Consider the following 23,117-nt stretch of genomic DNA (forward strand, 5'->3'; position numbering starts at 1 on the left):
AAGGATTGCGCAGCTTTTGCGGCTGCTTAACCTGCATGTATAAGACTTAAAGAAAGTACTCTCAAAGCACCCGCAAAGTATGGCATGTTCCCCTAACAGCACCGCTAAGAAGTAGCGTCCCCGTCCTCCCGTGGTATTTGCATGTATTTAAATTAGATAATATACATACATTTGGCACAAAATTGGCCTCTCTCAATAAAATATCTCACTGACTGTGTTGGTGAAGTTAAAAGTTTATGTATCTGTCTCTTTGATTGTCTCCTATATGTTTTACTCACATATATTTAACAACAAGTCCTACATTGATGCAATATGTCTTGTAAAGATGGACATTGAAAGAGAAGTTAAGACAAAAAGAAAGGAAGACCTGAGTTGACTTTAGAAAGGTGTATGTGGAGACATAGATTGAAGGGGTAGAGTCGCTGAGGGAGTTACATGGCACCACTGAGCAGTATTTTCGTAGGTCATGAGACTAGAAGAAAGAGATGGCTTTGTCTTACTGTGATAGATCACCCTCGTCTCTGTTCACTCCATGAAACAGCAAGTTTCTTTCAACTGGAGAAGCATAACAGACGGGAAAAAGCTCAAAGAGCGACTTAAACCTCAGCAGGTGTAAAGATTAATGTTCACACGTCCACTTTTTTTTTTTTGTCCTTTCCTTCAATGATAGCGAAAGCAAAAATGACAATCAAATCTTTGAAATATTTTTTGTAACTAAGCATAAACTGTTTAAAGTACAGTATGTGTGCATTGTTCTGCGTGTTAATGCTTCGACAGCAAAAGTGATCCGAGCCCAGCTCTTGTGATTATTGCCGGTTTAAATGTATAATGCATGAGGGAGATGGAGAGCTGGAAGGAGGGAGACAGGGAGATAAACAAAGAAAAGAATTATCTGCAAACACGAGGAAATCCACGTTTGTCAAATGGAAGGTGACAAAATGTTTACGCCTGATGCGTGTGAAGAAACCACAGCTCGACCCCGTCTGATGGAGTGTTTCCCTCTATGTGGGTACTGTGTTATGTAAATTTAGTTTGTTCCTGAGTTGGTTTCTTCCTGTCTTCGTGTGTGTCTGCCATTGTTGCTGTATTTCAGAGCAGGTCTGTTTGTCACAGATGGATTTCACAACCGTCATCATCGCCATCATCATCAGCAAGATTCTTTGACCTCCATTTTTCTCTTGTTTGAAGGAGCTTTTTTCCTCTCAGTGGAAGGAAAGGAAACAATAGCACTTTTACCCTCTTCCTGTCAGTTGAGATAGCTTCAAAAATGTTAACAAAAACACTTCAAGTCTCATGTTGTTGTTTCTTTCTTTTCTTTTTTTTTTCTCGTTCACTTTTGGATTGGAGTAGGAGGTGGTAACTGAAGGGGGGCTGGAAATTGCTTTTCAGTCACCGAGCTTTTTGTGATGGCAATTCATTACTCGAGGCTGAAAAAAAGCCTCCGTTCTTCCCACTGTTCTTGACAAAATGTTTTGGCCTTTGATTCTGCTTTGTAGTTTCATAGATGCGTGTTTGTGTTGTTGTTGTTGTCAATTTTTTGAGAGACTGAGCTCATGTTTGCTGTGTGTTGTGTACCTCAGGGGGACTTATTGAACCGTGATATGATACTAGAACCGTCATATTGTCTACTGCTTCTTCTACCACTGCCACAAACACACCCCCAGGCATACTTTATGACATTTTTCTGATGAAAGCATGATTCATGACAAGCCTTCCAGTCTCCAGGTATGATGTACTGCCTACCACGTTGCCCAGTAGATGCTAATATCACTGGTACTTGCATTATGGCAACTGTGTATCTGTTCTGCACACACACATTCAATATTTACATTATTAGATTGATCCCTAAACATATACTTAAATATTTTGCCATGTCAGTCAAAATCTCTTTTTTCAAAGCAACACTGAACTTGAGTGTATTATATTGAATGTTGTGTTTAGTCCATCAACTTCCACAGGCAACAGGATGAGGTCATTGGTTAAAATGGTGGATAGCCTTCGCTGAGCCAAGGAGATACACATAGAGTATATTAGGTTGGCCACTCTCCCCCATATCATTCAGATTGCAGACACGATGATGAAGCACATCACATTTAAGCATATGACTACTATGTCAATAATTAATAATGATGAGAGGAAACTGATGTGATGCACTTTACTGGAAGTGGGATGATGCAGTTTCTGGCATGTTAAGTGTGTTAACCTTGCTGTATCCTTTTATTAATTTGACTTTCAGGACATTGATGAGCTCGTACTTATTTTGCACTTTCTCTTCTTTTATTACGAGTCATCACTCACATCCTTAATCTCTCTATCTTTCTGTTTCCCTCTTCTTTCTAGCCGAGTGCGGGGGCAACATCAAGGAAGAGCTCTCTGGTCGTATCCTATCTCCAGGCTACCCAGCTCCTTATGAGCACAACCTGCACTGCATGTGGACCATTGAGGCCGCCCCTGGAAGCACTATTAGGTCTGAACAGAACTCTTTTGTTTCCTCGTTCGTGCCTTCGAGTTTTGTGATTACATTGTTCTTTTCTAGGCTTTCTTTCAATCTACCACCTTTCAATATACCTCCAATTTAGCCCCTATTTTTTCCAGGGGTATTCATCACTTTCACAGACTGCTGTGTAATCAATCTTCAGTGAGCTGCTATTGGCCAATTGTTGAGGTACTACTGGGTGAGGGGAAATGCCATGTCAGAGCCTCAAGAAAGTCAAGTGTTTGGGCTCTGTATGTATGCGTGTTATACCCTTTACATTCCTGAAGTTAATTAAGTGTAAGCCAGCAAATCCTGCAAGGTGTATAGTTTTGGCTAGAGGTACTCCCTAGACAATTCGGGGTTACTTTCTAGCATCGTATTTATTTTCTCTTATGTATATTGTATTGAACAAACATACTTTCTTCCCGATATGCCCATTGATCTTAATGGTCTGCCAATGTCAAGCAGCTCATCAGGGTCAAGGTTGTAGTGACAGCAGGGCCAAGTACCAAGTCTTGCAGCTAATCCTACAGGATCCCTAAATGTTTGTCGAATGTGGGCTACATGAGGGTGTTGATTCCTGAGGGGCTGTGCTGTGAATGCTACACACCTGGGATCATTACCAGGTGGCTCATGCAGCTTATCATCCATACTGTGCTTTGTTTTTTTTAAACCAGCTATAGAAAATGATGACATTTTCTTTTTCTTACCAGTTGAAGTTTTAATTCAAGTAATGCAACACTGGGGATAATTAGCCACATGCCTCAGCTTTCACCACCTACAATGTTGCTTCCATCCGGCTCTATCTGCCTTTCTCTACCGACTCTGCGTGCACTCATGCGTGCCTATTTTCGCATTCATACATTAAATAAATGATAATGGTACATTCATTCATGTATGCTAATGTTTGTTTGTGGATGTGCTCACTCCCTTGGCTTTCAGAGGAGACAACAGAGACGTTACAGCACTATTATTTTGCCAGTGTTACTGATGCAAACGGCCAATTATTTAATTAGACGATATAATTGTGCTTAATTAAACAACTCGCTTCTGTTTTAGCTCACCTCTTCTCACCCGGATTTATTCCAGCAATCCATACCCTGGCCACTATGCTCACGTTTCAAAAAAAAACAAAAAAAAACTCCTTGCTTCTGTGTATAATCATCCCATTTTTTATGCATATAAATTCAAGGCTTTGCTGAACTTTTTAATTCAAAGAGCAGAATCACAAATGCACACCATACATTTTTTTAACAAGACCCTGTCCTTGTGAATATTGAAGCCTTAACCCTGATAGTGTTAGTGTTATTCTCTATCCATTAAGCTACTTAGGACCGCAGACACGTGTCAGTCATATATCAACATGGTTATGATGAGTTCCATATTGTGACAGCATTGAAGTGGAATGCCATTAAGCCGCAAACATGCCCGCCAAGTGTGTTGAATGTATTCAGAATATTAACTGTGTTTATGCACCGTCATGAGGCGGTGATGTAAACTAATGTTAATAAGCTTGTAAGCCTGCGTACTTAAAAGAAGAGTGCTGCGCAAGGTGAATACTATTAAAGCTATAAGTGCATGTGTGTATGAAGAAACATGTGGAAGAGGCACATGAAGGGGTTTTAACCGCTCTTCTCATACATAGGATTAACTTTTCCTAGATGATCACATACTCATCATAGTGGAGCATTTATGACATTAATTCTATTGCTTTTTATATATATTGTATAAACACAGTTTCAGGGGACAGGGGAAATTTGGTTATGTCTACAGACATCAGCAGGAGTTTGGTATCGGTCCTGGCAATGCTCTATCAGGCTTTTAACACATCCGGTATTTGCTTATTCCAGACACATATTAGATTTAGTTGGGTCACTGTTTCATTTCAAATCCAATGTGCTGGAATAAATCCAAAACAATGAAGAACACGTCCTAATACTTTCAGACAGCACTGTGTACTTTTTTTTTTATTACTGTGCCATGTCATTTTGCATAATATTGTACAGTTCTGTGCAGTTGTCTGCGTGGATCTATTCTGGTGTGCGTGCTATCCCATAGCTGGCACATCTGACACGCCTAGGTCCCTCATGATTGCTAGTTTAGGTTCATTAGTGCCTTCACTACCTCTGGGTGCCTGGCATTCCTCTGCAAGGTATGCTCCATATCCAAGCCTTTGATCCTACCCACGCAATTCATTATTGAGGAGAATTTGCAATGCATTAGCCCAGGGATTCCTTGTATATCAAATGGTGTAGCTGAAGGTAGCGCACTAATCAAACCACACCGAGTTTATGAGGGAGCAGGAGTTGTTGCAGAGTGACAGCGGACACCTAAAAAAAGCTGTGAAATGGTTTGCCGAGAGTTATTGATGGAAGGAGAATATAGGTGGGGGGGCAGAGAGTGGAATACAGACATAAAGAGATAATAACAATATAAGTGGAACAGAGATGATAAAGAAGGCAATGAGCCATTTCACGCATGGAACATGCAGTGGTTACAGCTACAGAGATCAAGGGAGGGATCTTGGCCACATGGTACACTGAGCAATGAAGCCATCTTAAAATTGGTATTTAGCATTTAGTAATAAGCATGCCCTCTCATTTGAGTGCTCCGCTGCCTTATAACATGCTGCACTGTGTGGGTTGAGATACTGTACGGTGCCTTTGTGTCTGTCGTTCACAAAACATCAATAGGACTAACACGGTATATGAAGTGCAGGGATTGTAATTAGGCCCATAGTGTCGGGTCTTTACTCTGTCCGTAGTACAGTATGGCTTTGGGGGAGGATGGAGAATTGACTTCTTAATCCTTCATCTATTTGTTTTACTCTCTTCTTTCACACTTTGGTTGCACAGTTAAATCAGCACATATATCAACTGCAGTTAAAAGCACTCTGCCAGGCCAGGCAAGTGGAAAAGAAGAACCCTGCTGTTAGTTTTTCTTCTCATTTTTTTTGCCTGGTTGTGAAAGAAAGTCAGAAATCTACTCGACCAAAGTCAATTTTTACTTGCTCTTACACAAATTGTCAATTAAGTAAGTTAATTGTCATGTAAAGTTTTTTGTACACTTGACCTTGACCCCGTTTTATCTGACTGGTATTGTTGTCACAATACTGGAATTTCTAACTCTGATACAGTACCTTGAACAATACCTTATCAATATTCGATGCCTTTTTCAATTCCACGGGAAAAAATCATATTGAGGGGCTAAAAGTCATTGTTTTAAAGGTAGGGTCTGGAGGATTTTCCAGTTGCTGTTTGTAAACACACATTCAAATTTGGCCCCTCCTATCAGGCTCAACTCTCCCGGGTGTACGGAGCCCGGAGGTACAGAAAAAGGCTTCACAGGCTTCACGGCACCTGCGCTCTCTCATTGGCTGGGGAAATCTCTGCCCAGTGCGGTCCGAGCTAAAAAAAAAATCAAAATACAGTTAAAGGGCAGGAGCTCTGCAAACAGAGTCACCACCACACATGAGTAGAAGCCCATAGGTGATGATTAAGCAGGATTTCATTTGTATATGTCTATATTTTGTTTTGTTTGAAAATCCTCCAGATCCTACCTTTAAGAATAGATAGATCTAACAAAGGGTGGCATGGTTGTGTGGTGGATAGCACTGTCACCTCACAGCAAGAGGGTTCCTGGTTCGATCCCAGGTGTGGGAGCCCTTCTGTGCCCTCCTTCTTCTGCCCCAGTGTCAGCGTCGGTTTTCTCCAGGTACTCCAGCTTCCTCCCACAGTCCAAAGACATGCAGGTTAATTGATAACTCTAAATCGTCCGTAGGTGTGAATGTGAGTGTGAATGGTTGTCTGTCTCTACATATCAGCCCTGTGATAGTCTGGCGTCCTGTCCAGGGTGTACCCTGCCTCTCGCCTAATGTCAGCTGGAATAGGCTCCAGCCCCCCCGTGACCCTCAAGAGGATAAGCAGTTAGAAAATGGATGGATGGATAGACTTAACAAGACTATGACATGACAATGACAACTTTGTTTTCTTGGTTAATAGCAGAGAACAACAGAACAACTCTTGTAAACATTAACAATAAGAGAGCAAGAAAGTGCAGCTGGAAATTAGTATTAAAACTGCTTTAAATATTTAGTGTCAATGTATTGATAAAGGGCGGCACGGTGGTGTGGTGGTTAGCACTCTCGCCTCACAGCAAGAGGGTTGCCGGTTCGATCCCGGGCGTGGGAGCCCTTCTGTGCGGAGTTTGCATGTTCTCCCCGTGTCAGCTTGGGTTCTCTCCGGGCACTCCGGCTTCCTCCCACAGTCCAAAAACATGCAGATTGGGGACTAGGTTAATTGTTAACTCTAAATTGTCCATAGGTGTGAATGTGAGCGTGAATGGTTGTTTGTCTCTATGTGTCAGCCCTGCGATAGTCTGCCTCTCGTCCGATGGGCTCCAGCGACCCTCATGAGGATGAAGCGGTTAGAAGATGAATGAATGAATGAATGTATTGATATCTTTGACAATGCTTGCCTTCAAAATTGTGGCAAACTGCACAATACATAGCTGAAGTTTTACCCACATTTTCTGATGCCACCAACCTAACCTACTGTTTCCAGGACAAATGAAATGCTTGCTTGCGCTTCAGCTCATAAAGTTTGTCCTTACTTAGTGCCACTTTCTCATGGTCGGTACTGTGCATGTGTTAACTTTCAACAAAGATGAGAAGGAAGCAAAATGACTCAATCCTTTGCTACTTCCATCATTAGCACCAGAAAAAAACAATGCCTCATTCTTCTGTACCACTGGCCAGATCACGCAAGTGAGTTGCCAGATTTACTAGCAAATATTCAGTGTACTGATAATTTAGTGGCCTTCTGTTAAAGATCCCATATTACTGTGCATACGTCTGTTGATAAAGATGTTCATAGAGATTAGAATAGGGTGTGATTTCACACCGTTAAGGGGTAAGTCTACAGTAAAGCCAGCCCCCCTGTGCTAATCCAGTAGTTTTAGATAAACATTTATCAGTACAACCACTGACAACAGTCTAATGAGAGCAGAATTACAGAATGTCTTCAAATCCCAAGTGTATCACAAATGGTGCCATCATTGTGTTTTAATAGTTTGTCCATTGTTCACCATCTACGGGGGGCTGCTCCAGGATTTGTCTCTAGATAAGATCATCAGTGCTGTCAGCGCTGTTCAGTTTAAGATGAGACTTGTTCACTTATGATAAATGATAAATGATAAAATCTGAGCTCTAAAATAAATCTTAAATATAACACACTATATTCAAGTTCTCTTTTTAGGGTGAATTTTTCCTTTAAGGAGCCACATATACCATTTTTCCAGTGCAATGCATCCCCCATTTGTCATGCTCTGTCACAGAAATAGTGCCCTTAGTCTCAAATGAATATGCACATATATTTCACTGGGTTTGCACAGCCCAAAATAAAGTTTCATATATTATGTATTTCCAGTTTGTTCATGTGTGTATGAACCAATTTAAGTTTTGGACTATTCAAAATAGGGAGTCTTTTTAAACTGTGAAGTTGTACTGGATTGTCCATCCTTTTTAAGGAGGTATTTTAAACATAGGGAGTTGGGTTTTGGTCATTTTAAGTTAGTTTAGAGACAGAGTTTAGATTGGTGATGGTCGAGGATAGAGTTGAGTGATAAGGAATGAATGTGGATAATTGATGGTGGAAGAACAAGGATGTCTGTGGGTGTTCTCTTTAACCTCTGCTTTTATCTCAAAGATTCATTTTCCAATTCTGCGTCTTTTTTTTCCCTAAAAATAATTGCAACTGTTCTTTTATCTGTACGATAACGCTGCTTACATGTCATTACGTCATGTGCCTTGCAGGACATGAAATGGACACGCTTGGTTCAGGTGTCAAGGCAGCCCTCTTGTTGGGTTGCACTGTCTGGTGCGCTTGGTGTCTGTCCCAGCCTATGTGCGAATGTGTCTTCTTGATGCATGGTCCCACAGGGACAGTCCCACGGAGGCCACATCCACACATATTGATGAGGTTAGCTCTCAGTGTGACATTGCCTTCATACACACAATCTCAATTAGTTGTGAAAAAGCAGGTAGTTGCCAGCTTATGTTTGCTCTACATCTCTCTTCTTCCTCATCCCCTCACACCACACACACACACACACCCACATACTTACTTATTTATCATCCTCATGCACACATACACATACTCTGAAGACTCCCCACAGGACTCGTGATTGCAGCTAGACTATTTTGTATTCATGTGAGAGAGTCTCAGCACTCTGTATTTCTCTCTCCATTTCTCTCATATGAATACAAAATAATTTAGGCAGAATCAAAAGAGACCTGAGAAATCTTTTCCATCCCTCTCTTCCCTATCTCATCTCCTCGCGGCGATTCCTCTGACACTTGATTGAGCTGTTTTATCTCGTTAAGAAGGGGACAAGTGTAAAGGAGAGCCCTTAGCCCTAAACTTCAAAACAAGGCTTTCTATGATTCCACAAAACGTTAACTGCACACAAATTTCCGTATTCCATGGTGATACATACAGTAATTCCACTTCTCTCAACCTGTAGTTTTATCCATCCCTCATGTACACCACCCACTCTGCCTCACCCCTCCTAGCATTTGTGTTAAGTGGGGAAGTTGTCTTTAAATGGACTTTCCCCACTGAAAGCCAACACTTCTCTTCTCAGTTCCTCTGCAATGAACAACTTCGGATGACTAACTGTGAAACATTTTGTTCGCATTGAAAAAGTGTGAACCTGTACACACACTCTGCTCCCTGCGGCAGGGCCACAGAACACACTGACAAAGCAAGAAAAAAAATGGACCATAAAGAAAGTTCTAAATAAAGACATCTAAAAGGATTGGTTTATTAAATGGGAGCTATTATGAGCAAACACCTGAGGCTTCATACCGCTCTGAATACTGTTTACAAAAGTTTTTTCTTCCTGTCGCAACAAGCTGACGTCAGCTTGTGACAGATTTCTTTATATGGTCATCTGCTCCAGGCTACTCTAAATGTTCACATGAGGTATCCTACACTGCTACATGTAGCGTGGATCAAATTCCTGCTGAAACGTGCTGTTGTCAAGATTTTGGTTTAGAGCTTTTATTGGTGAATTTTCATGGTAGACAGTGCCGTTATACTCAAGTTGCAGTGATTCCCCAGCTGCAATAATGGTGCAGATGCGAAAGACCCAGACAGACTGACCAATGAGAGCAGACTGGACCTTTTGATAGGGGGGTTTAAAGTGACAGGTGCTAAACAGCATTTCAGACAGAGCATGAATACAGGTGCCCCAGCTGTAGACTCTATGAAACAAATGGACGTAGCGACCCATTGGTTTATGGACTCCTATTTTGAAGCCTCGAGCTTACCTTTTTTGCCATTGTCATTGTGAAATTTTGGAACCAGAAGTGACCATATTTGGATGAGAGGGTGGAGCTGTGGAAGAGCGAGGGGTGGATCTGACTGCTATACTGTGTTCACGCCTGTCACTCAAAGTGGCCACATCCTTAATTATGTGAAACTAGGAGCCTTAATAAAATGTTAACAGATGAAATATATAAAAATTCTCCCCCCGTACAGTTGTCATTTACAGGAAAATTAGCTACTGAGTCCAAAACCGTTCTTTGTACCAGGCTGTAAGCATGTTTATTTTTGCAGTGGCAGTTTGAGGAACTACAGTCTTTGGCACCTCTGCATTGGTCCTGGAGATTGCCGCTCGGTTCCAGCACAGAGAGTACGAGGAAAATAATAGTTTTTGTTACATTATAAAGCATTTCAACATTTCTAGTAGAATCCCCAAATACAAGTGTAAAACTGAAAATCAGCCTAAAAGCTCCCCTTGAAAAGAAATCTGTAGTCTGCGTGCCCTCCATGTGCTCAACTAAGACCTTGTACCAAAAGAAAGAAATGGACTGAGTGCTTCTTGCATGCCAGTATCACCATCGTTTCTCGCTACCGTCCTGCATGACTCTTATCCTCTCGCCATCTTCTCTTTTTCACTATCTCTTTATCCCGCCCCCCAGCCTTCACTCTCAGAAAGTGACAAGGAGAGATAGGCTATTTAGATCTTGTATAAAAGGAACCAATTATCCTAACATGCAGCCCACGTCCATCCTATCCATCCGACTGCTCAGCACAAATCCCTCCATCCTTCAGAGTTTCCTCTGCTCTCCATCAGCCTCTTATCCTCCTGCCATCATCCTCTTCTTCCAGCAACCCAGCAATGATTAACGGTGGTCTTGTTTTTGTTCCCTCCCTCACCCTCTGCTTTCCCTCAACATGTACCTCTTCCTTTCCACCCAGCTTTCCATCTTGCTTTTAACACATAAATCTGGAAGTAGAACATGATGCCATTCAGTGTCTGACAGTCCTGAAGGTTGCATTAGAACAAGAGATCTGTCAACACACGAGCATGGATCCAACACGTGACTCGTGCTTGATTCCGACATTGCTCAAGCTAATCACCAGAACCATCCTTCACTCACTCTCATCCTCAATCCTCACGCACATACATGTGCACACATTCTGTACATGTGTGCATTAATGCGGGATGGCACATACCTGTACATACGTCAGAAAACATGTTCTTTCTGTTTTAAGTAAGCTGGCAAATCCTGTGAAACATGTCATCCTCTCCTGTCTAGGCTTGGGGAGGTGGAACATAGGTAAAAGGATCATAGTGCCTAAGGGTTTCATAACAGCATTTGCATAGCAAGCATCCATCTGCCTGAGGCACTCACATGACAGGGATGGAGGTCTTTGAACATAGGCTTTGGGTGCCGGAAGTGGAGGGGTTAGCCAGGATGGTAATGGGAGATTAGTAGGTCACCACTGTTACTAACACCAGAAATGAATCATGTCTAATATAATGCTAAAGTATACCTGGACTGGTGTTAAAGTTATGAGAGAAATTGTGCACAGATTTGGGAATGAGCACTTCAGAATTTTAAACATTATTAAATTTTACCCAGTGTTCAACTTTATTATACATATTTAATATTCAGTTTAACTGTATTCATCTCTTCTTCTTTATCTAGTGAACCCTCCTGAGAGTGTTTCACAGTGTCCAACATCATATTTACACACAGATGCATACTGGGGCCAGCTGTAGATAAACAACATGTTTTTGTTTATTGTCCAATCATGTTACTCATTAACATCATTATTGGATGTGTTTCACCTTGATGTGATGCATTCTGTAGATGTGATTGAACAGATTACCAGAATAGGTACAAACAACACATGTGGCATCTACAAAAGGTTTGGCACCTTGTTCTAGGGACCTGCCAAAGAGGGCTGCTGTCTTTCACTGGTGCTTTTCAGGGTCAGTTGACTTTTCTCAAATGCTTCTCAGCAGCAGTTACCAAAGAACTACACTTTTTGCGCCCACATTTTTGGCTGAACCTCAGCCCTATAACTGGGTGAGTGAGTAAGTGCATGTGTGCGTCGGTCAAAGTGACCGATGGCGTGAGTGCTATTTTTTCACCATTGGCTGTTACTCTTTAGAAATGAATAGGCACTTGTGATGGCAAAATCTCAAGAACACCTTAAGGGAATTTCTTCTCATTTGGTGTAAACATTCCCTCAATGACTCAATGATGAAAGTGATTAGATTTTGGTGGTCAAAGGTCAAGGTCACTGTGACCGTGCATCTGTCTTATTCTTGTGGATACAGTATCTCAAGAACATCTCAAGGGAATTTCTCCAGTTTCGGCACAAACGTTGACGTGGTCTCAACAGTGAACTGATTAGATTTTGTTGGTCAAAAATCAAGGTCACTGTGACCGTGCATCTGTCTTGTTCCTGTAAATGTGATATCTCAAGAACACCTCGAGCGAATTTCTTTAAATTTGGCACAAACGTTCACTTGGACGGAAGAATAAACAAAATGGAATGTGGTGGTCAAAAGTCAAGGTCACTGTGACCGTGCGCCTGTCTTATTCTTGTAAATGTGATATCTCAAGAACACCTCGAGCGAATTTCTTTAAATTTTGCACAAATGTTCACTTTGACGGAAGAATAAACTTAATGGAATTTGGTGGTCAAAGGTCAAGGTCAGTGTGACCTCACACAACATGTTTTTTGCCATAACTCAAGAATTCTTACGGTAATTATGACAAAACTACGCACAAAGGTCCAGTAGGATATAATGATGAAGCGAGGACATTTTTATCCAAAAGGTCGATTTAACTAAGACATCACAATATTATGCATGAAACACTTTTCTGGCCATTACTCAATGTCATATCTGAGGAACAGAAGTGGGGGACATTTGGTCAGATACTGAATTGGTGACACGAATCTTCGGTGTCCACCTTGAAACTGTGCCAATTATGTAGAATTTCTGAGCTGCCAGAGGGAAGATGTGTGTGAAGCATCCATGTTTTTACAGGCATGGATGTAAACTGTAGAGAAGCTTGACTGTTGCGCAGAGGCAATTTTAGTTAACTTTTATTCCCAAATAAGAAGCGATACATTGTGAAGACCATAAAGTCTTCACAAAATAGCATTCAAAGTCTTGTGTGTGATCAAGGCTTCATATCAGTAGAGGAAAAGTTCCCCAGCCATGAGTCTAATTTATGCAATGGGAAATGTCATAGGCTTATACTGAAGTAGCATGTTGTATATGTGGGGAAAACATTGTGAGTTACAATGTAGCCGAATCTTGTATAATGTCGCTGTTAGGCCATATTTTATGTGTGTTTTAGGTGTGTTAGTTGAATCTTGAAGCGCTGTCAGCAAGTCTCTGACTGAATGAATGCTGCTACTTCCTATTTCAAATAAAAGCCATCATTTCAAATCAAAAGCCATCGAGCGTTTCATATGTGGTACAGCCATATCATAGGTTTTGACCTCATCTTGTTTTGATTCAAACCACTGAATTGTTGACAACCATCTCGCTGCTGCCACCATAAACAAAAGAAATTGTCTTGATTGTCTTCTCTAACTTTTAATAGACTAAACACTTTGGAGTTTGATTATCTGTGCCACAAAAGAAAACACAGATGTGTACCTTGTAATTTAAGTTGAGCAGCAAATCAGCGTTTGTTGTGTGTGTGAGGCCAGAGTACCGAGGAGAAGTAAACAGGTTTACTTTGCTTTCTCTTATATCTTCTCTCATAGCTCATATCGACTAGAAATGTGTTGCTGTTTTTTCCTTGGAATGTTATTATTTTTATTAAACTATAAATGTTGATTGTAAATCACAGTATTATCTGTGCTTTATTGAATATTAGCAAGAGAACTGTAAGCAGAGAAAAGGGTACAAAAATTGGATTAGTATTTATGCTAGTTCTTCGATGTTTGAAGTTGGCCACATGCGATGTGCTGCTCTGCAGAGATAAGGAGGATCGTGTGTTTAATGTACTGTATGTATGCATGTCGCTCTCACTGCATCTGTTTACCAGGCGTGGGTGCTTATGTATGGGCGTGTAATGCAGCTTACCCTTCAAATATACCTATCAGTGTACATTTGCGTGAATATGTGCTCATGCCCCTGTCTGCATCTTGTTTGTTTTATGTGCACTTCTTTCACACGCTTTGCGACAGGACTTGTCAAGTAGGTTATGTACAGTATGCACACACACAGCACATTGTTGAGTAGCCTCTGGCTGCTGCTCGCACATCAGACGGTATGGGAATCGGAGTCTGACACCAATTATGCAGAAACGGTGGGAACTTGTTGCTAAACCCGACATATCAGTGGGTTGCTGTTTCTCCTCTGCATCATCTGTAGCCCAGGGCTCTATGTGTGAGTGTATGTGTATAAATGGATGAGGATACTAAAGCACAAAAAGTACCGTGATTTCCTCTGGATGACTGGGACAGAGATTACCATTCAGTACGTTGAATTTAAAGTAATACTTTGAGAGAATGACTGCTGGATGGATTTTTAATAAGCTAGGCTCAAGCTAGTGGACAAAGTCATAGAATAAAAAGAGCTCTATAAAACAAACAAAAAATTAAGTCCTGTTATAAAAAGTTAAAGTACTGTTATAATAAGGTTAAATGAAGTAGTGTTGTAATAAAGCTGAACAAGCATTATAACAAGCTGTTATAATGAAATTAAATGAAGCACTGTTATTATAAAGTTACGTACATTGGTGTTATAGTAAAGTTAAGTACTGTTTTAATAAATTTGAATAAAGTATTGTCATAACGAAATAGAAACCATTGGTGCTTTTATCCTGACACACCCAGCTCATCTCTTGGGGTTTATGTTTTTGCTGTGAACTTGAAGCTTCCGGTCAACAGTTAGAGTTTATTAGTTGGCGGAAAGTTAAACTGTCACAGCGTTGCCGTCAATTGTGTGGGTTTATTCACTGTGAGTGGGAAACAAACTAAAGCAGTTTCCACCAAACATTTTCAGTATGGTACCTTTGGAACCGAAAGTACCATTCAGACATGGTACCTAGACCCTAGCGTTATGCAGTTCACATAACCTGGCCAAAATGAATACATATAAACGCTTGAAGATCTACTCAGTACTAAAAGTGCATGTCATATAAAACTAAAGTGATGGTCAAAGTTGTTATATAGAATATTTAAGGTGTGTTGATTGAGTCACGTCGTCAGCTCGTGCATTTAGTAACATTACGAGTTAATGTTCCACTTAAAAATCCCGGCAGTTGGCCCGCAGAATGAAGTTGCAGCAAAATATCCTTTCATTTTATAGTTACAGTTTACTAACGATATGAACAGTGGTTACATGAGCTTCAAAACCAGCCACAACTCAGCCCTGGGCAGAGTGACCGTCTGCTATTGACCTATCAACAGACTGCAGTGTTCACAGCTCCACCTTTTAGTACCAGATCTGTGTGCTAGGTACACCAACAGAAGGGTGACCAAAAATGGTAACGGCAAGGAACAGTTCCATTAGTATCATCCACAACTTGGAGTGGAAACAGAAAAACAGCATACCCAACTGAACTGCACTGGACTGTACTGCTCGGTGGAAACAGGGCTTATGAGCCTTCCAGTTCATATGTTCATAACATTTTAAAGTCACTCTGGTGCTCATAGTTACAAAATGCAGCTAAATGGTTGCGGTCTGGAGCTCTGTAGAATCAAAAACAAACGCTTGGCCTCACACACTATCGCTCAAAAGAGTGGTCTGGATGGGCAGGGGAGTGCATGTGACGTATCATGTTTAGGCTGTTAGCTGTAAAATAAAAAATACGTAACAGTTTATGCTCAGTGCTCATGATGTAGTCATTTATGCATCCCACATGGAACAAACCATGATACATTGCGTATAATTGATATATCCCCCACCCCTAATTAAGTGCTGCGAGGGAATTTTATGACAATAGGTGCTGTTTACTTTATATTAGAATTGAAATTATTGAAACGTGGGAGAGTCAGGAATGCTTTGGGGTAAAATGGTTTTCACTGAGTTTTCAAAATACAATCATTTCAAATGAAGGCTTTGAATCATTTCAGTGAAATATGAAATCACAGAATACAAAAGCCGTACATTTCCATAAGGTTGGGACGCCTTTGTTGTATCATTTTGTGTGTTTGATTTGTCACTGTCAGAGTTTTAACTGCTGTACCAGGATGTGAGTGGTGTTCCCCACTGAGCTCGTAGTCACCCAGTGCATTGAAGTATCTCTGTGTCATGCATGCAAGATGTTACACATCATCCAAGTGGAGCATTTTGAGGCAACAATAGAGACAATGTTTTCTTTTGCTGTCATGAATTTGAAGAGGGGAAAAAAAAAACAGCGTTGTTTAGATAAACGCTTTGAGTGTGAATCAGGTGAGTCAAGTTCAGTTCAACACTTTTGTTTTCCTTTATTTTGAGTACACATTCATCTCAGTGCTTTCTGCTGTTTTCTCTTATTTTGAAAGCATGCAAGACAGGAGTGTGTTTCAGAGAAAAGAATCAGAAGGGCAAATTAAAAGAGCTGACATAAACATTTCTATAATTTCTTGTACGTATTTGAGACTTTGCCGCAGGATACAGCTGCTGAGAACACTGGTTGTCTTTACACAAGTCCTTTATGTTGAGTGGCCCGTGTCAGCATTACCACCAATCTCTCATTTGTTCTAAAATACCATTTTCTATCCCTTTAGTCCTGCTGAGCCTGTCCAAAACGCATACTTACACATGCTCACACTCAAGAGCAATATATCATTAAAAATCCACTGCATCGAGGCTGCCACGCTTTCACACACACGTACACATCTACAGTGCATTTCCCATCTAGTGGACCACCAGCTGGCTGACAGCTGTCTGCGCCAAAGTGAAGGGTAGATATTTTGACAGCATCATCTTTCTGATGTCTAGACTGAAACTATTAAATGCTGTGGCAGACGTAACTGCTTGACTGACATTGTGGAACATCCATTGAATGCTCTGGATCTGGCGTCTGTGATTCACTCTAAAATGTTATTTGTTTCCCTTCTTTATACTTGCCCTTAGCCGTGTTTTGTCTTTCCTGTATTCTTATTGTCTCCTTTAATCACATAATTACCTTGTGTGTATTGATTCTCAAATAAATACTCAGTAGTTTGATTAAATCCATTATTTCCTTCTCCTCTGCTCTGACTCATCCTTTTTTACATTCTGCCAATGGTGAATAGCTAAAAGCCTACAAAAGGCCTCTTTTTTTTTGATGAAATTTAATTTCAGTCTCCATATAATACAAACAAAATACTGAACCTTGATTTTAACCTTTTGGAAAGATGGAGGATGCAGAAGATTCTTATAAATCCCTCAGTCTGTGGCGGAACAATTGGAGCCAAGATTTCTCTCTTGAATAAAGCTATTAATGGAAAAGCTGCAAGATATGGAGTTCTGCTACAATTAACTTCCATTAAAGGGACCAAAAGTGTGTTTGAACAAACTGAAATGCAAATACGAGGCGGCAACAGTCAGAGTCAACTTTAATTTCTCTATGAAAAAATAAACAGATTTTGTCTGCCTGAGGTTGCTTCCTGTATCACTGAAATGTGAAAGGGCTGCATGAAGGTTAAAACCTAAATATACTACAGTGTCATCTGTCAACTGGCATGACCTTTAAAGTATCTATTCTTTGTCTTTTACAGTCTGCATTTCCTGGTTTTCCACACGGAGGAGGTCCACGACGTGCTTCGGATCTGGGATGGGCCCCAAGATGGAGGGGTCCTGCTGAGGGAGCTGAGTGGCTCAGTGCTGCCCCCGGATGCCCACAGCACCTTCAACACTGTCAGCCTGCAGTTCACCACGGACTTCTTCACCAGCAAGCAGGGCTTTGCTCTGCAGTTCTCTGGTGAGGAGGAAGGATGATGATGATGGGAGGGAGGTGGAAGGAATATTACATGAACCTGGGTTAAATGTCTGGGTGGTAACTGGGAGTAGAAAGAGAAAAAAAATCACCACTCTGGGGTTTAATTATGAGCTATGACAATAATACCCCCTTTTTCATCTTGTAGTTGAGGATCATTTATATGTAATTTTAATGTCTCTTGCTTCTTCAGTCTCCACTGCAACCTCCTGCAATGACCCAGGCATGCCTACTAATGGGACCCGCGGTGGCGACAGCAGGGAACCAGGGGACCATGTGGTGTTCCAGTGTGACCCTGGCTACATCCTGCAGGGGGCCAACAGGATCACCTGCACTGAGATCAACGGCCGCTTCTTCTGGCAGCCAGACCCTCCAACATGCACAGGTATTACCACAGCATGAGAGCACGAGCTATGGCTAATGATGCTATGTGGGCCTACAAAATACAGTATAGTCCTAAAACCCCTGTGTGCAAACTTATATGATTATGAGAAATTAAATGATATAATCAATAAAGACAGAAGAGAACATTGTGAAAACTAAAGTTTCCTCTCATGAAGTATATCACATCGTGCCACCTGCCTGATGCAGTCTACTGTATCACCTCTCTTCCTGGTCTGACTTTAGTGAAACAGGTAGACAATACAGATTCCTAACATGATTACTTAACAGACTCCTTAAGTGAATCTTAAGTGGCAAACCCGATTGCAGTGTTCCCCAGACGTTTCCTGAAGTCACTGCAGCAGACAGAGAGATCTGATTATCCCGTCTCTCAGTAACAATGCGGACCTCTCAGTCAGACCTCTGCTCCTCCACAGTCTTTCTTTAATATATGATCACACTTGGTGCTCGACAACACAACGTGAATTAACAATGGCAATTAAGACCTTGTAATTAGCTGCCTTGTTTAATTAGTGCTTAGCTTAATTAGTTTGATCATTTTTTTGGCGAGGGGTTGGGCACTTCTCTGACGGTTACAGGTGAGACTATGGTAAGCAATGTCGATGGGCATTAGCTTCGTCTCAATTAAGTGTCTGACACTAGGACTTCCTGTGGGGAATCCATATACTAAATACAACAGAAGACTAAAAATAACAGTTAAAACAATGTATTTGCTACTGAAAGATGTTGTTTCTTACAACCTTTGAAAACTGTATGTTTGTAATACAGTGGAAACCACTTAAAGTGATCGAGGTTTCAGTGATCAGGCACTCTTATGGACCAAAAAGCTTGGGACAGAATCATTCCTGTATGTTCCAATCCAAATAACTTGCTTGTAATCAAGTAGTCTGCTTACATTGTTTTTTGAGGGTGTTTCGTACATGACAACATATAGAAAAATACTTTAAAAGTACAGTAATTCACTTTAGTCCCATGATACTCGCTTCGCAGTAACCCATCTGCTTCCAACTGGCTACCTGGGGCTGGTGCTGCATGCACATTGAAATCATGATGAGAAAAAGAAAATTATTTTCTCAGTTTATTGAAGCTTAAGACTAAACCTTAAATTTGCAGCCAAAAACCCTTGAATTTGTGGCCAATTTTGTCCAAAAAAAAAAAATGCGATGAAAAATTGTGGCATTTTATGTGTGCTTCAAAACATGGACTCCAATAATGTTGCAAAAAATCCTGAGTGAATATTGTAGCTCTCAAACCAGACAATGTTACTGTAAAACGACACGTAAGCTACATCTCCTGTAAACATAACATTTTAATATATTCAGCACATATTGTATGCATTTAAATTTAAATTCTTATGTCAGTACAGAGCGTTTCTCCATGCTGCTTCCGGTCGGCTGGAAAATGCGTAAAAATCGCGGGACTTTTGAAAAATTGCAAGCCCCGACAAATATTGCGGACTTTAGTTGAATTTGCATTAATTATTGCGATCGCAGGGACTGATTAGTAATTCTTTCAAGTGGTTGATAATCAGCATGAAATGGTTACACAGGAACTGAAAATCTGTGTTTACTCACCAACGTCTCCCTCTCCATAGCTCCATGTGGTGGAAACCTGACAGGTCCCAGTGGGCTGATTCTGTCTCCAGACTATCCTGAGCCTTACCCCCATGGTAGGGAGTGTGACTGGACAGTCACTGTCACACAGGACTACGTCATCGCTCTCAGCTTCAACCAGTAAGCTTCAGTCGCACACTAATTGCAACATGTGTGTTTGGGCTGAATTGAAAATGTATGTGTAGCTATCTCCAACCTGTTCTACACAGTGTCCATGTATATTCAATAATACATTATCATTTTACCTCCTATGATAAAATTAATTTCCTTACTTTAAAATAATGCCAGAGAAGTTTGTTGTCACCATATTGTAGTTCATGTGAGCTGCAAGTGTTTATGTACATTGTGTGTACACTTCTACAACCAGGTTTAGCTTGGAGCCCAGTTATGACTTCTTACATATCTACGATGGGCCGGACTCCCTCAGCCCCTTGCTGGGCAGTTTCTATGGCACAGACGTTCCAGATCGCATTGAGAGTAGCTCCAACACGCTCTTCTTGGCTTTCCGCAGCGACGCCTCCCTCAGCAGCAATGGATTTGTGCTGCAGTACACAGGTGAGCACCTTTATAACTGGAGGACTCACTTGGAAAGATTACTGTCTTTGCCTAATTGGACAAAACTGTCAAGCTACTAGGAACTTAGATTTTATGTATCTGTGTCTGTTAGAGTTTTTCATCATCAGTTTTTCATCTCCAGTGTCTTAAGATTCTGAACAAAACAGTGAATTTTAAATAGTATGTGAAGCTTTATCCCCTAAACAATTCATGTTTTAAAATTCTTCCTCTGGCAGAGTGAGAATGGATTTACCCTCTGCTGCTTATCGACCTTGCAGATTGTTTCTTTTTAACTTTCTCTTGTGTCTAGTCCAAAGCGAGTGAGATTAGTGGTGTGAAAATTGCTTCAGAAAAAGAATGGGGTGTGCTGCAGCGTCCTGATCACCACGCTCCCATTTGTGCCACGGCCTGCTTGGGCGTCATTATTGATCTGTGCCTCCTCTAGTAGCCGGGTAACACAAAGAATTATGAAAATGAAAAGCCGACAGCATGTGTGCTTAAGCTCTTTTTGATCAGTGCTTTGCAGCTGCACAAAAGGCTCCTCATAAATTAGAGCAAACAACGTTTTGTTGTCTCATGTCTGCTCATGTCTGGGCTTAGCTGACCGCAGCATGTTGTTTGGGGGACCCGAATTTATTTGCTCACAGAAGGTGCTCTGTACTGCGCACATGGTGCAGAATGATCACATATTTGACAGACAGCCAGTTGGTTTAAGGATAAACCTCTGTGTTTCAGTCTCACAAGGTAACGCCTCAGTGCCTGTATGTTAAATCCTTTCCTAACAAATATATAGACACTGTAGAATCTCTAAATTAGACTGGGCATCTTTCTGAAGGGCTTTGCTTGAGAGAACAGTGTTAAACCTTCCGAAATCTCCCAGCCTCAATTAGAGCTGTTTAAGGTATCGGACGTTTAACCAATTCCAGATCAACCCTGATTCTTTGGCTGGTTATGAGGTGGGATTTGATCTATACAAGCAATTCAGCTGATTCCAGAACACCCTGTTTGTGAGGAGCAGCTCTGTGATTCATTTGCAAATTGTACCTAAACGGAGTGAAGCGCTGTGTTTTGTTGAGACAGTGTTACAGAGCCTACCCCTTAACTCACTCCCAGCAATATTTTCTGCAGTGTGTGATAGAGTGTGTGATATTGTATGGCCAATCTGGTAGAGCAGATGGACCCAGTGTGTGGCTCAGAAAAACTCCCTCTCCCCACTTCCAATTCTCCACACTAATGAACCATAACCAAATAATACATAAATTACCACCTCAGTTTCAGACAAACAACATGGCACAGAAGCATGTTTGGCTGCGTGTTTGGATCTGGTTGGTGAGGAAGCTGCAAGTTGAAGAGTTGGCCCAGCCAGTATTTGGTCAGCCCGCTACTGAAAATTGCATTACAAAATCTGCCTGAGGTGCTGTCAGCCTCTTTACCGAGCAGTCGTTATGTCTTTCTGTTTCTGTGTCTCTGGCCATGTCTGATTAGGCTCTCCGGGGAAATATGTGGGCAAAAATTTGCCATGCCTGAGTCACATTTGAATAACACACATAGACAGAGACATGGACAGATACACACAAAGAAGCACCCGCATACTCACATCTGTCTAATCTAATACCTTCACAAACTCCTAGGCTCATTTTCACTTCTCATCACATCACTTGAACTCCTTTGAGTATTTTCCAAAACAGATGATGCCACTCGCCCATTTTCTCTCACACCTGCAAACGTCCCGGGGCAAGGCTTGTTAAATCGGCCGTCTTTATTGCTGCGACCGACCTTCTCACCACTAGCTTGTGTCCAGGGCCGGTCCACACCTAATGCCCGCTACATCCATCACGCCTCCGCTGTCTCTTGCCAGGTGTGTCGGTTTAATGGAGGAGGCGGCCAGGGAAAGTTCAGGTCTACATCAGCCCACGAAAGGGCTCAACCTGTCTAGAACAGGTGCCCTAGGAGATCACACAGACAGACCACATGCCTGGCTCCAGCACTTCAGCCATGAAGGGCAGCCTCCTGTCTGGTCAGCAGGTCCCCAGCTTCCAGCTTAGAAACTAGGCATTTATCCAAGGTGCTACATGTACATTTTATCATCAATAAATCATTAGAACTTTAGTTAGACACAGACTTTGTTATAATTACTATGCACAGAGAAGATTGATTTTGCATGAAATATGCTTGTTTTATAGCATAAAGGGAATTGGCTTGATGGTGCACAACAGGAGGAGGTTGTTGATAGTGCAAATTGAACCCCATCTCAAATGGCAGATGGTGTAACAAGAAAAAACCTAATGCACAAATCACTTCCAACATGTTGGTCCTCTTAGAGGTAGAGAGAGAATAGACACAATAAATCAAACCCAGGGAGGTTAACATTATCAATTCAGGGACAGGCGCTAAAATTGCTCTGTTAATACCAGTGGCATAAGACAGAAGTGAAAAGTAGCTTTCTATGTTGGCATCCCGATTGACCTTTACAACTATGAACATTGTTGAAGTGCTTCCCATTTAAAGTTTGCTTTCAGCTGGCTGGAATTGAGTTAAACCTCCTGCACATTTCTGTCGGGCACTGAATTGTAAGTTGGAAGTTTTTCTGATAAAAGAAAGTATTTGACTCACCTTCCCTTTTGTATGAGCGTGCGCGTGTTAAGTCATCAAATATTGAAGTTTGCCGTGAGACTAGAGTAAACTGTTTAAGATTGAGCTAAATTGCTTTGGGCATTTTTCCTATGTTTATTTTAGCTGTAAGAGTGTGAAATGTGCCAAATTGACAGGTCTCCTCTCACATGTACATTTTCCTCCTAAGAACAATGTGATGGTTGATTGAGTGAGACATCTTTCTTAC

The 23,117-nt window shown here is 41.3% G+C and overlaps 1 protein-coding gene across 1 annotated transcript in view; it reads left to right on the forward strand.

Moving 5' to 3' along the window:
• Nucleotides 1-23,117, forward strand: part of csmd2 (CUB and Sushi multiple domains 2) — a 289,863-nt gene that overhangs the window by 187,017 nt on the left and 79,729 nt on the right. Inside the window, exons 26-30 of the mRNA XM_033636937.2 lie at nt 2,341-2,467; nt 17,491-17,693; nt 17,902-18,093; nt 19,705-19,843; nt 20,091-20,278. Coding sequence (XP_033492828.1) covers nt 2,341-2,467; nt 17,491-17,693; nt 17,902-18,093; nt 19,705-19,843; nt 20,091-20,278 — 849 coding nt within the window. The remainder of the gene's footprint in view (nt 1-2,340; nt 2,468-17,490; nt 17,694-17,901; nt 18,094-19,704; nt 19,844-20,090; nt 20,279-23,117) is intronic.

Source organism: Epinephelus lanceolatus, chromosome 16, assembly GCF_041903045.1.
Source record: "Epinephelus lanceolatus isolate andai-2023 chromosome 16, ASM4190304v1, whole genome shotgun sequence".
NCBI lineage: Eukaryota > Metazoa > Chordata > Actinopteri > Perciformes > Serranidae > Epinephelus > Epinephelus lanceolatus.